The sequence below is a fragment of the Centruroides vittatus genome, unplaced genomic scaffold (genome assembly GCF_030686945.1).
Source record: "Centruroides vittatus isolate TY-2023 unplaced genomic scaffold, ASM3068694v2 contig_602, whole genome shotgun sequence".
Taxonomy (NCBI): Eukaryota; Metazoa; Arthropoda; class Arachnida; order Scorpiones; family Buthidae; genus Centruroides; species Centruroides vittatus.
The window spans coordinates 1004649-1019960 of NW_027122368.1; the positions used below are offsets into that span (position 1 = coordinate 1004649).

The following is a 15312-nucleotide window of genomic DNA, read 5'->3' on the forward strand; positions in this document are numbered from 1 at the left end:
ATTCTTTCGTCTAATCCCAACTCGGAATACTCCGCTTCGATTAACTGATAAAAACGTCGTCCAGTACACTGTTTCCAAAATCCGTCCGATTCTAAATCACAATCCGCCATGACTCGGTTGCGAAATATCTATTCCAAAAATCACAGAAAACGCTTAGCCTACTTTTCAATATAAACAACTTTTCCAACAGCCTAAATTCGCAAATAAAATTAAGAACATTACAAATTACCTCGTAATAGAAAAATTCCAGAAGTAAGAAAAACCCAACGAAATCTCTCGGCACGACAAGACGCCCACTCATACTCGGAGGAAAAATTTGCATAATTCCGATAACACGCAATTCGAAGAATCAAAGCGCCCTCTACGGATATCTTCAGTTGATGACGAAATCATGACGTAATCCCGGTCGCAATCTCGAACGGAGAGTGAAAAAATTTCCCCACCGCGGTCTAGAATTTCCCCGTCGGCCTCTAGAATTTCCCCGTCGCCATCTTGGCTACCATAGGTAACATTAACCCGAGTTTTGTAATAACCGAAAACGTTGTAAATATACGTCGTTACATTACGATATGAAGTGGGTTGTCGTAAGTCGAGACAATTCCAGCTGGCCGATGAGTACTTAGTTTTTTCGAACGACTAACTTAACGTTTATTTCGTGCATCGATCGAAGACGTTTATGTTCGTGAGAATTAATCTGATAATATCGAATGTGGTGAAAAGAATTTTTAGTCTAATTGAAGATCAAAAACTTCGTTTGCAAAGGCGTGCACGTATAGCATTCTACTCTGTTAACCATGTTCAAATTATAAACAGAATTGTTATAATGAATTATTTACAATTTTATTCACCTTCTTTGTTTGAAACGCTTTTGTAATCTCTTTCTATTTACGTCGAATTTCATCTATGCTTCTATGTACTGTACAGTACATTATTAACACTTCACTGCTTTGTAAATTAGGCCTAATCTCAATAATTACGTTTTCCGCGAGAAGTAACAGTTGGATCCATCTTTCCTTCTATTATATATATATTTTTCGATTCCATCCGTCAATGCCTGTATTTCGGAAAAAGTGAAATGAGGCTTTTTTTCTCTCTCTTCCATTGTCTCATCGAAACTCATGACGAAAACAATTCGCGCCGTTTGAAATTTCCTGCACAATTTTCTTATTGGACGAATCGGCATACTCTCGAAATCAGATCATTGATATTTTGTCGTAAATGATACGAAAAGCTACGTGTATTGCGGATGCGATATGTGGCAAATTTTGTCGTATTTAACTATATCTCAAGAATACGACGTTAAAAATAACACTTTCCTGAATACGGGCCTAGTATTATATTTGGACATTGATGATAATCTACTTTTATATTGGCATAAGTAACCTGTTGAAGCTAAATTATACAATATGTACATCGGGGATGTTGTGTGTCATTGTGTTTCTTTGTATACAGTTTGAAAGCTTCAAACTTCTTTTTTAAATTTAGCCAGTAGATACGCGGCAATCACTTTATTTTGGATTGTAAAGTGGTTCACATGAGTATGAAAAAAGCGCGGTATTAATGCATGCCGTATCCTAATTTTACAAGTTTATTATATTTATTTTACTGCAAATGTACTGTACATTATATAGAGAGTAATTTCACGTTTAATTTAAATTTTAATATTAGGGTTACGATACAACCGCCCACGCTATGTCATGGACTCTTTATTTCCTAGGAAGATTCCACGAAATACAAGAGAAAGTGTATCTAGAATTGCAAGAAATTTTCGAAAATGATATGAACAGGGATATTACTATCGATGACCTGACCAAAATGACGTACCTAGAATGCGTAATTAAGGTAACTTTTTAATGTTTTTAAATACACTCAAAGATCAGTTTCATATATTAGAATTTTCAGGAGTCGATGAGAATCTATCCTCCTTCTCCTTTTATTGGAAGAAAAAATCCTTCGGAAATGAAAATAGGTAAATTCTTAACATCTTGCAGTTTGTTTTCAAATAATAATATTTTATATTTGTTATTGACTCGAAGCATTAAATCGTTGTCATCGAAATAGGTAATTACGTGTTACCTGCAAATTCGACTTTTGGCATAAGTATCTACGGTATCCATCATAATCCTTCTGTTTACGAAAATCCGGAAGTGTTCGATCCAGACCGTTTCTTACCCGAAAACTATAAAAATCTCCATCCTTATGCATTTCTGGCATTTTCTGCCGGTCCACGAAATTGTCTCGGTAAGTGGTTAGTGAATAAATACAAGTAAAACGGCAAAGCCGTATTTGGGACAAGACTATGTCTCGGAGATTCACTACGAAGCGGGATCGCTTTGACGCTTAAAGCGGGTCACGTTCTCATTCTGTACTCTTCTTTGGTCTCGCTGGTTTTGAGCGCGATCGTTCAAATTTCTTAGTCCACGACTACGAGGTCGTCCACGATGCATTTTCGGTGAAATTAACCTATCTAATTTCGGTTCTCGACCCCCAGATTATCTACAAGTCTGCTTTTTTTCTGCGCGCATGATTTTGGCACCTAATACTTTGTACCAAATTGCAACTCCTGACATGTACTTTTTCATACCTCTGAGCTGTGACGGCAGTGCGATTTTATAAACAAGACATAGTCTTGTCAAAAACAAAAGAATTATTTCATTTGAATGATTATTTACAGGAGGTAAACTTGGCATGATTAAAACGAAGATAGTTTTGGCAAATGTTCTTCGAAATTTTAAAGTTTACTCTTTGGACCCTCAAGATAAGATCGTTACTTCTTTTGAAGGTCTTTTGACCCCAATATCAGGTATAAGAATGTATGTAGAAAAAAGATGTATGTTGTAAGATATGAAATAACATGAACGTTGAGGTAATTTTTATGACAAATACATATAAACATAAGCCTATATCATATAATCTAGACGAGTGCATTTATAAACTGTATCGAAATGATTCTACCTATTATTGAACTTTACTCATAAATTGTAATTCATATTTTTATAGATAAAAATGACAAGAATAAAAATGTATTATGATTATTGTTATTAAATCTGCTTTACGATAATGCAATAAACAGCAAAAAATTAGTATTTTATTTATTTATCACATTGATCATCTCTCATATTTAATTTGACGTAAATTAAACTGTTGTTAACGATCTGTTGTTCGTATTTACCTGTATTGTATGAAATGGGCCGAACATATCATTAATTCATTAACTGAATCATCTATGTTGGATACAAGATATTTGTATTTCATTTTAATATTTTTCTGATATGCTATAGAAAGAAAATTATACGAATCCAAATTTAATAAAGATATTTTAAATATTTGACTAATTAATATGTACCTTTTATTCACAAACACACTATGATTATGTATGGTAGAGAGTTCGATAAACCCTGCTCGTCTTTCATATAAAATGTATACAATTGCCAAAGAAATAGGGCCAAATACTTAACACGATATTGTAGGAGTATAAATTGTATTCCAGAAAAAAAATACAATTTTCAGTACAGAATTACAAGTACAGTACATCAAATGTATAAATAGATTTGATGTTCTGTACTTGAAAACTGTAAGCCACAGTGAAAAGAAAAATGAAAACACTGATGTATTGAAGTAAAAATCAAAGCAGGGAACTCATTTTTTAGCGAATATACTTCTTACTATATACTGGATGAATTATAATTCTTCCTTCCACGAAAAACCTTCATAATCCAGTGATAGGTGTTTCTACAACAGCTAACGTTTTCAACCCCGTCGGGGTCTTCTTCAGGCACAGCTCATAAGAAATTTCAAATACCAGTGAATGGAACAAAAAACCGAAGCGAATTCTATTCCATATTTGGAATCATGGAATTGGAAGATAAGATGGACCATTATGCTCGTGTTGGGATGTTGTTTACGCATGCGTACTATTACGTTTGCCGATCTTTGAATATAAATTGAATTAAATTAATGTGAAGTTATTTGTGGGTGTGCATTTCCCTTATAACAATATTTCCAGGCGTGCGAGATGTTAATTGCATCCTTGTAGTTACTGCCTGTGTTCTGCAATGCCGCCTTATATATCTCTAGAGTCTCCAATGTTCTAAGTTGGTCCGTATGGTGTGACATTCTGATTATACGAGCATTTTGGAGGTCGGCTGTGATTCCCGGTTGTGTGGCATAGTTGCCAGTGTGGTAGATTGTTTATTGTTGGCAATGTCGTACCTGTGCTCCCGGAGGCGCTGATAGAGAGAGCGTTTGGTCGAACCCACATAGACCAAACTTCTATTAAATCTGTCATCCCAAAGGGGAACCGCATATATACCCGGTGCGTGTTTCATGTCCAAACTGTCCTTCCCATTTCGAAGTAAGCTGTATATCGACCTTGGCCTCCTATAAGCTATTTTATTTTGGGTGATGGATGAGATTTCTCTGTATATCGCATCCAGATGGTGGTTGTACTCTACTATTTTTCTTGCATTATTATCAACGGATCCTACTCCGACGTTTAGGTTGTTACGAGTATTTCCCTGTGTGTAATTGCGGGCTATGCTGCACACTATGTTCCTATCATAACCGTGCTGTGATGCCACTTCCTGGATACGGCTGAGCTCGGCCAATGTGTTTTCGTATTTCGAGTTGTGCGTGAAGGCGCGCTTAATTAGTGCCCTAAAAGCCGCGATCTTATACGAATATGGATCTTCCGAGATAGCTGGGATGAACACAGGTACATGGCAGTTTTTATAAAATACCCTATGAGTGGTTTTATTATCCCTTATTTAAATGTCCAAGTCGAGGAAATGCGCGATGTTGCTTTTTTGTTCCAACTTAAAGGTTAGCCCATACGAGTTGTTGTTCATTGCGTTGATAAATCTATTGATGTCCGGCTCTGCTTTCCATAAGATAAGGATGTCATCTACATACCTCCTGTACAGGAGGATGTTGGGAAAGAATGAAGGGATGATTTGTTGTTCAAGTCTCCTGATCACTAGCTCGCATAAGTCCCCCGATAGAGGGCTGCCCATGGGGACACCTCGTTTTTGTACGTACGTTTTGTTATTGAACCGGAAAAAGGATGAGTAACAGAGAATGTGCGCTAATTCTAGGATTTGTTTGCGGTGTGGATAGGCGTGGGGGCGGGATAGTAATACATCCCTAATCTCGCAGAAACACGGTTGTATTTTAATGGACGGGAATAGTGACACAAAATCAAGAACCGTGATACAGGTGGAGTTGGTTGTGATGAGAAACCTCAAGGACTCCACCAGTTCGATCGTTCGATCGATACCAAACGTAATAGTACGCATGCGTAAACAACATCCCAACACGAGCATAATGTTCCATCTTATCTTCCAATTCCATGATTCCAAATATGGAATAGAATTCGCTTTGGTTTTTTTGTTCCATTCACTGGTATTTGAAATTTCTTATGAGCTGTGCTTAAAAAAGACCCCGACGGGGTTGAAAACCTTAGCTGTTGTAGAAACACCTATCACTGGATTATGAAGGTTTTTCGTGGAGGGAAGAATCATTTTTTAGCATTTAGCATTTAGTTTATATGGATTCACAGAGTGAAATGTCTTGAATGTAATAAAAATAGTATCTTTAAAAATGTAAAAAATGTAATAATCATCATTATCTTAGCATGAGTTAGGCATCATCACTATTTTTTCCATCCATCTTAACAGGAATTTTTCCATTATCTCTTCGATTAAAGAACATTAATTTAGAATAGAATAGTATCTATTTACGAAAACCGACTTTTCCTGAACATGAATTACGACCTGCACATTGTCTGAACAGACCTGCACTTGAACAAGAAACGCCTAGTTTTATACGAGACCATGCTCATTGACATATTGCTAGTATGGTAAAGGCACTGCTGCAGAAATGGCGTTAAAGTTTTCTGAGCATCCACTGTATTCACCCTACAAATCCTGTCTGTGATTTGGGTTTTTATTCGGGAACTAAAAGAGCCTTTACGTGGTCAATAAATTCCATTGATAGATGCCACTCTTTCTTGCAGTGCAACTCTCTAGACAGTAACCTACTGTACTGTACATAAACTGAGACCTTCTGAAGGGCCAGAGTAAGGTCATAAATGCAAACTAATTCGTTTCTATGTATTCATTAGTTGATTTTGGATGATTTGATAAACATTGTAATACAGCAAAAAAAAAAAAAAGTATGAGATCCGGAATTTTTATTGATTTTTCCCTAATTATTTCCCTTCCTATTGCATAGAGAATTCGAAATAAACAGGAAACAACATCGCTGGAAAACGTATAATTCTCCTTTGTTTGAATGTAAACATTCGCCTATCCAGGCACTCATTGTCATACTGCAAGACTTAAAGTTGCGAAAAAAACTGGGTTAATGTTACCTTAGGTTCCGAGATGGCGGCGGTGGGAATTTTTCCCTATCTTGGCGACTGCGGCGGGGAAAAATTTTTTCCCTAGAGTCGTGACGTCGACGCCGTTGAGAATTTTTCCCCGTTCGGTTTCAACCCTGAGATCGACGTTGCCGAGTATCCTGTAATCTCGAAACGGCGACGGTCGTGTGTAAATTTGCGACGGTAGAGGGAGCCTTTTCGTGACGTCGTGCGAGAGTAATATCGGCGGGAAATTCGTAGTTGTGTTACGAACGAATATGCAAATGCTCGATCTGTGACGTGATTTCTGTTCATTTCAATGCAATTTTATGCAAATCGACTAGTTTCCAGTTGGAATTGTTTACTGCAGTGTTGCGACGAATTGTGTATTGGAATATTTGCTGTTTATTTTTCTGGTTACGATATTTCATTTTTTTTCGTCACCACCTCCCCGCGTATAGTTTATTGCCAATTATTCGATAATGAGTAGTTTTGCCGATTAGAGTTTCAACGACGAATTTCGGTCGAGTTGCACCACACGTGATTTCTACAAGTTAATGGAAGACGACTTTTTGGAGCTAGGTTTGCCTCCCCGTATCGATAACGCATTGAGATTTCCGAAATTTGCTGTAAAATTAGGCATACAGCCGACCGAGTCCGTTTGCATTCCGTGCGATTTTAAATGCAAATTATGTCATCGGAGTAATAGAGAAAGCTGTTTCTTGCGATGTAGTAAGTGCGGAACGAAGACTTCTGACTTTGAAGGAACATTTAAAAGTAAATTTGGCCACATTTCTTGGGGTTGCATTCTGTCGTTTATATGGCCAAGTAGTAATAAATCGAACAGAGGGAAACGCCAATCGACCAATAAGAGCAGCCGAATCGAAAAGAACAGGGAAGAAAAGAGCCGCACCAAGAGAAAAGGAAAGTATCCAAGCTGGCAAAACCGAAAAAAGAATGGATCGGAAAGGAAAAAAAAAGTAGGAAGAAGTAGGCAACCACCATCGAAAAGTGAGTAAAAAAATTCTTTTTTTTTTTTTTTTTTTGGTTATTTCGGTTAACGTCCGCGGAGTCTGCAGAGAAATTCAAGATGGCGGCCGGAAACACGGCCATCTTGAATCGAGGGAAAAATTTTTTCCCTGTCGCAGTCTCCAACGTAGGGAAAAATTTCCCCCGTTGCCATCTCGGAACCTAGGGTAACATTAACCAAAAAACTGTTAGGGTGCGAAAAAAACCGAAAACGGACAATTAGATTAGAATACGTAGATACGACTAGATATGCTATGCTTAGAACTAGGGATTAATAGTAGGCGATAATAGAGGGTTTCAGAGGCAGAAAACACGTAATTACAACATCAGATAGTTGTAACATGCAGATGAAGAGATTTGCATATCCACCTGTCTGTAGTGAAATCGAAAATTAAAAAATAGCGATTAATTGATGACTAATAAAAAAAATAACAACTAAAAACAAGGGAAAATAGCGATTAAATAACGAAAATAAAGCGGTTAGATTAATAAGAATCGGGTAGATTGAGAAACACTTAAACTACACTAGCTAGGTAGAATGATGAGAAGAAGAAAAAATCGCGACTAAATAGCGACTATTAGGAAGGAAATAGCGATTAATAAGAAAATAACGACTAAAGAAAGAAAAAAGGAAAATAAAGCGATTAAATCTATCATGCTAGAGTTAGAGAAGAAACACTGGTAATGCACTTACCTTTTCTGGATGGGTTAATGTTACCCTTGGTGCCAAGATGGCGGCTCGTCTATGATTTCAGCAAGGAAACAGTGGGACGCACGTTCTAACTTAACCTAACCTATTCTAATAATTTGGTTGCTAATAATTATGGTAATTTATTAGAATAGATTAGGTTAGGTTAGAACGTGCGTCTCACTGTTTCCTTGCTGGAATCAGAGACAAGCCGCCATCTTGGCACCAAGGGTAACATTAACCTCTGGATGTAAGCAGAAATTTAAAAACGGAGATAAAACATCAGGTAAAAATTAATCTGAGCAAGGCTCAGGATCTATTCCACGAATTACATCAGAAGTTTAATTTTATCAAAGATCAGAAAACTACCGTTTTTCAAGGCATCCACTCTGATACTCCAAGTTCGACCAACGCCCCGATCCAGGCAACTCGCAATCAGCGGGAAAGAGAGTGTAAACAAATTTTTTTTTATTGTATCACCTGTAGTAATTTTCCCTGTGTACATATTACACGTGTTTCGGGCTGGCATGCCTCTCAGAAAATTTGTTCTTTTAAACTAATTTCTCATTCTTGTGTCAAACCTAAACACCAGTATAAAGTCCTATTAATGAGTAATGTCCATGTAGACAATTAAAAATAACTTTAAAAATAAGGACTGTAAGGCAATTATAATTATTATAAAATTTGTTTATCGTGGACCAGGGTTTAAAATTAGCTACATCTGATAATTTGCCAAAAATAGATTCATTGATAAATATTTACTGATAGTTCAATGTCACTGAAGTTTCATAGCTTCCAAGTAGTAAGGATGAGCTTATGGGGCATTGCTGGTAGAGTTCGTGCAATGTCATTTGATACAACAAGCTTCAACATTGGCCGGATTACTGGTGTTGAGTTTGCAAACAGCTATCTGGAAGACAGTCAGACAAGAGTTGACAACAAAAAATTCACTGAATTTACTATTATCTTTCTTGGTTCGATCCCACTGAGAGGGGTCCGATTTATGGCACCTTGAGCAATGCATCATGCACACTGGCTCTCATAGGTAATTTACACTTTGAAGCCGTGAATGTTTAGGGGCCAGTTCCACTTAACAAAAAAAGAAAAGGGATTACAGGATGTGTGTGTCTTTGCTGCATGTGTTAACTTGAAAACCTGGATTTCAGCTCCATTGGCAACCAATGCTCCTAACAATGACCTTCGTCTTCTGAAATCACTTCTTGAATACTCGGCAATCAACGCGACAATATCCAAGGTAGCATCTCTCAGGTTTTTTAAACACTTATGGTATTTGTTGCCAGATTTGGTTGCTTTAGCTTTTTTCGGCAACCACGCAAGTTCTGCTACAAACAGGCTAATGATTACAGCGATAAAAATGACGATGACAATGAACAGGGTCACACTAAGCGAATCAGTGTTGACTGTCACACATTCACGGTAAAAAATTTTGAGAACTTTACATCTGCGAAGTCACGCACTCTTAATTAATGGAACTTCCAGATACATTTCTCACTGTAGATCCTGACATGCGGAAAGATAGAGAGAATTACCAGAAGGCTACAGAGTCAGTACACGCCATTAAAGTTGTTAACCACCATGCAGAACGCATGGTTGCACTCATCTAGGAATTCAGTGGCCTAATGACTCATGATGAAGTACGACTTCAGTATTTGCTGCAAGTTGTTCAACAGCATCGTCAGGCTTCTCCGGACAACAAGAAAGAGACACTCTTTGCCTCTACCAAAATAAACCGATAAAGTTGCATTGAACATTGTACTAAAAATTTCAAATTTTGTTAATTGTGATGTTTAAAAATATTATCGTTGCGTAGCAGTCGTTGACCTTTTTCCCGGAAGAGAGGATGCTCAACGACTACTAACTAATATCGGTCTACTATTAATATTTAAAAAGTGATTCCTGTTAGACAGGTTATGACAACCCCGCACGTATACATGAGAAGTTTGTTCTCGTAAATATTGCGTTTATAGATAATTATTGGGCTGAAATTTTAAAAAATCGTAGACCGATAAATTCCGACTCTGTCTTTAATCTCGAGAAAGAAGTTAGACAGGCGAATGTCAAGACGAGATATGGTCAAGTATAAGTCAAGGACAGTCCGATTAACTGCATACGAACTTTCGCTTCGAATCAGAAGTGACGTTATTTCGATTGAAATATTTTCTCCCGAACAAAGTTTATATACATGACAGGCATGACTTCATTGTTGACAGGAAACTGTGATGATAGGGGCAAGACACTACTAAGTTTAAGTGAATTGTGACGAAAAATTACAGCTCGGCATTGTCACGTTGTTCAGAGAAATAGACTTTATAAGAATATTTGTATTTTTGATAAGTTATTATTTCTAATGGAAACTGTTTATGCTTCAAATTGTTTACTAAACAATATTTATTGTAAGGCTGCAAAATGCTATAGATTATTGTTATGTTTCGTATACTACTGGCTTACCTATTGAACCGTTATTATCTGCTCATATAATATTGGCCCAATTATTATGTTTATTTAATAACAGACTTCTCTTGGTAAGCAAATAATTCGAGCATTAAAAATACACATCGGCTCCAAAATAAAGCTTTAATAATCTGAAGTTTTCAGAAGAAATATTCACGGGTGTTATGTCTGGTCGAGGTTGTTTTCTCGATTGTCGCTCGAAGGTGGGCCCCGGGACAGCGGCAGGTTAGGAGATTCGTCGGTTGGCGTCAGTGGCACGGCTCCCTGGATGGGCACAAGGGCATTGACACACGGCATCTTCCTGCTTCGGAACTTCACTAAGTGACCATAAAGATCGGAAATTATATCAATCTCCGTTCGTTTTGTCCATTGTGATTGGCTCCGTGTCCCCTTTTCCCGCTCCCCGATTGGTCCCTCGTCTGTCTCTAAGCGAAAGACGATACCTGTCTCGGGTCTTACGACTAATGTCTGCTTTAGAGAATCTACCCCACACCATCCGTTAATAATGGACACAGGTGCTAATGAAACCTTTAAACCTGCGCTCATATTTTATCTCATTGTTGTCTAGTGTATGACGTATTAGAATTTTAACGACCCGACGCGATGTCCCTCTTTACTATTAACCTTTCCCCTTTTCAAAATTTTTCTATGTTCTAATTGCTTGTACATGAGCGCCTTGTCAAAGATTCGTCTCTACTGCAGGACGTTCGTTTACATTTATTGCGTCGTGTTTTACATTTATAGTATTTTTTCGTATGACTTGTAAACTAGTTCGACCTTTGATCGGTCTTAACAATGGAAGCTTTTTCTAGTTTCGTTTTAATAAATTTTTATAATAAATGTTTAATTCCAACCCGTGTTTGGAACCTTCCATTTCCGTATCCGGTCTTGACTTTCGTCTATGTAACACCGTTTTGGAAATAAAGAAAAGACAGACAGCCAGTGCGAGTTTATAGTTGTACAATTTTTTCACTTTGCAGACAATAATACATCCTTAACACGGGTTTTTTCTGATAAATACACTTTCCATTGAGAAAAAAATCTCCGAAATCTAATAATGTTTAATTTGATTTGTTTTTAAATATACAAAATATAAACGTTAAAAGTGATTTTTAAAAAGACGGAGTGGATAAAACTACCGAACACAGGAATTAATTGTTGTACAAATTGTGAAATTATGTAAAGTTTATTTAAATATTAGAATTATATGTGTCAGAATCTGAATAGCCCACTGTTTTACCTTGTGTGTGAAACCACATCTGCCATTTTTTTTCACACGCCAGCTACTATAATAATGCATGTAGAAATCGTGTCGTATGTTTACCAAAGAGAGGGAGGTTTTAGAAAATTTAGATAGATAACCGTCACGACTCCATTGTTAAAACAAAAGAAAAAACAATGTACAGGTGCAACCGTACTAATTTCAGGTGGAGTGCACATATTTTAAATTAAATAAATCCAAAAAATAAGATAAAAAATTGCATCCCGGCATTGTGACCATGTCACAATAAACAATTGTTTCTCAGAACACATCTGAAGTATAACAATGCACAAGAACACAGCACAAACGTAGAATTTATAGTAGCAAGTTTTATATTTTTTTTACTGTCAATCATTACAAAATTACAATGATATTTAATATGTAATTAATACGCAAGAGTCACCACATAAATAAATTAGTATTATAGAATAAGAAAAATGAATAGAAAGCCCATTTTAAATTCTTTAACCCCAACGATTGTTTACGGTTTGAACATCTGAATTTCAATTAAAATGAAAGTTAATTACTTATACAGATGATTAATCTAACATATTTGTTTCGAATAATTTATCTTTTTAGTTGTTAATATTTTAAAATGCATTTTAAATCATTTTATTAATGAAACTTTATTTGCTATTAAAATTAATAACTCGTTAAATGCAGAAAGGTTAACATCAACGAAAGTTTTCTTTGTTATTTTTCTCGAATACATGAAATATGAAACTGAAAAATATCATTAAATGTAAGAAATAAATCGACTTGTTAAATATTTATAAAAAGTAATTAGCAAGTGACTTTTATTATTTAATAAATCTCATAACTAATTACGTATATTACCTTAAATAAATGAAATGTGATGTATCTTTTGTAAAACATACATTTTAAATATTATTATTAAACAAAGTGTATAAAATATAACAAGTATATTGTATGCAACATTGTTAAAATCTCCTTATTTTTAGTTTCCCGGCTGTTATATATGCTATAAGAAGGGAAAATTCTGCTCATCGGTCAAAATACAAGCCCCCCCCCTTAGATTCTTATATTTCTGGGTTGAAAACATTTTTAAAACGTCGAGAAACGTAAAAAAGTTCGTGGGTCACATCTGTATGTTAGTCAGTATGTTTTGAAACTTAACTCCTATAGATTTTGTCCAAAATTTTTGAAATTTTACAAGGAGGTTTGTATTTTAAGAGAATTGATGTTATTAAATTTTGATGGTTAACGGCCGATGGAAGTAAAGATAAAAGAGTCCCGTTATATCTCGAATAGGATAAAACTTAATGACATTTTTACTGGTTATTAGCAATTACAATTTTTTACAAAATCCACCTTGAACCTCACAATTAAATTTTTGCCATTTTATAATAGTTAAAAATATACCGAATACCGAAAAGTCAGTATCTCGAACGTTTGATAGTCGGCAAGCGATAGGAGTTGTTGCAGGAAATAAAGCACTCGGTCACAAATTCTCACCCTCGTGTTAGAGAGCCCCTTAATATCTGCAATCTATACTCATCTACAAATACTGCTTTAGAATCGTGAAGCACTTCCGATATTCCTACAATTGATCCTAACCAATTGCAGGAACGTAACGATTTGAAAATAGTTCAAGGCGCGAAACATCACGAAAAACAAACCGTGAATTAGTCAAAAATTTAAGCGACGATTATTATATAAATGAATAGAAATAGTTCTAAATCTATTTTAAAACTACTTTCTATTGTAAAGTTTCAGATATGAATCTCTTCAAAGTTTAAAAGAATAACAATTTTTCAATACAGAAGACATGTTTGACATTTAAAACTACTTTTTGCTTTTTATAAAAAACTTTTAAAAATTTCACTTGAATAAACTTATTTATTTGTTTTATACTTTATTTTCTAATTACTTCTATAATAAGAAGATTAATTAAATGAATTTACATTACATTTCACTTGAGACGTTCAAATTAAATCATCATTTATTAAAAACAGGATTTCATAAAGACTAACAATAATTGAGAGAAAAGACGTAAATCAGTTTACAGCATTAATAATCTGTAACACAAAAACCAATGACATTTTTAAACAACAAATATCAAAGAAGGCTTCCAATTAATATTCCATTCTCGGAAGAATATTTAATTCTATTCAAAATCGAAATCAAAAAGTTTTAATTAAATCTGATAAATTACGAATGCAATCAACGAATGTATTTTATTCAGCGAATGAATTTAAAAAAGTAATGCATCAAAAATCGAGTCGGAATTTAGTAAACATCACATTACTTTTTATTTGCGGTTTAACTCAAAATATCATGGAGTTTGCGCCAACGATACCGTCACGTAGCAACGCAATATAAAATCGTCATCTTCCACCTATTACACGTTATTCCTTCCCGACGGGCGATGTCAACAATCGAAAGGTTACTGGAAGCGACTCCTCTTTTATTTCTCGCTGTACTTTCATCGCACGTGCAGGCACCGAGCACGTGCGAAGAGGTGACAAACCAGTGCACGGCCAGACACCACTGCGGCTTGGTCATGCACAGTTACAGAATCAGTTGCGAGCGAGAGAGATACGGACTGACCGACAACTGCTCGGACGTGTGTCGAATATCCATCGTCGACCTATCCACCACCCTCCTGGGATTCCAGTATTTACACTGCGACTGCGCCGACGACCCTTACTGTCGAACCGTGCGAGATCGAATGCGGTCCTGCTGGAACGAGCGCGAGAATTCTATCCGAGAGCAAGAGCTCGCTCCCGTCGGCTGTGGGGTGGCTCGAAGCACGTGTCTGAAGGACCTGGTGTGTGCCGAAGCTTTTCGGTATTACACCAGTCTTTGTTCCGAGATGTTGCGAGGTAAGACGTGTAACCGACGCTGCAACAACAGCATTTACGTGTTGAACAGGCAGAAATTGGCCGGACAATTAGACACGTGTTTGTGTTCGGACGCGGAATGTCGACGGGACAAGTCCAATATGTTACGACTGTGTTTTGGTGTGGAAGACTTTGCCGTTTTATCCGCTTGTGACTGGAAGAGTACACCCGTGTTATTAGTGTTTAAAGTAATTGTTGTGAGAATATTTTATTATTTTGTTGTTTATAATTTCGAATTTGCGTAACTAACAAAACATTATGACATTTCTCAACTAATAACACAACTAGTAAACAAATAAAATGATCAAAAAATTTTTCTCTTTAATTCGTTTCTAGATATAATAAAAAATTAATTTTTGTTTTTCCACTGTATTTTTAAACGTAATTTCAAAATAAATACTTTAAAATGAAATTAAGAAGTAATTTTTTCTGCTCGAGGTCTGAAAATGTTTATAAATTTTAATCGGGCAGCAATTGGGAAAGATTGTAGACGTATAAATTGCCACTATCGTCCTTCCGTCCGTCTTTCTTTTCTCAATCTCGAGAAAGGGGTTACATAGATCAGTGATTCTCAAAGTGGGGGTCCTGTTTTTCAGGGGTAGCTGAAAAATTGATGTCAGATCAATTTTTTCAAATATTT

At 36.0% G+C, this 15312-nt stretch overlaps 2 protein-coding genes across 2 annotated transcripts; both read left to right on the plus strand.

Annotated features, from left to right (window-relative positions):
* The first annotated feature begins 569 nt into the window (after positions 1–569).
* LOC136979315 (cytochrome P450 4C1-like) lies at positions 570–3047 on the plus strand. Its single transcript, XM_067275262.1, has 5 exons — positions 570–584; positions 1669–1842; positions 1903–1969; positions 2062–2241; positions 2675–3047. The coding sequence occupies exons 1-5, from the start codon at positions 570–572 to the stop codon at positions 2839–2841; spliced, it is 603 nt and encodes a 200-aa protein (XP_067131363.1). The 3' UTR covers positions 2842–3047.
* An 11147-nt stretch (positions 3048–14194) lies between these two features.
* On the plus strand, positions 14195–14917 carry LOC136979316 (growth arrest-specific protein 1-like). The gene has a single exon (XM_067275263.1). It carries the CDS (start codon positions 14198–14200, stop codon positions 14915–14917), a length of 720 nt encoding a protein of 239 aa, XP_067131364.1. The 5' UTR covers positions 14195–14197.
* Positions 14918–15312: the final 395 nt, after the last annotated feature.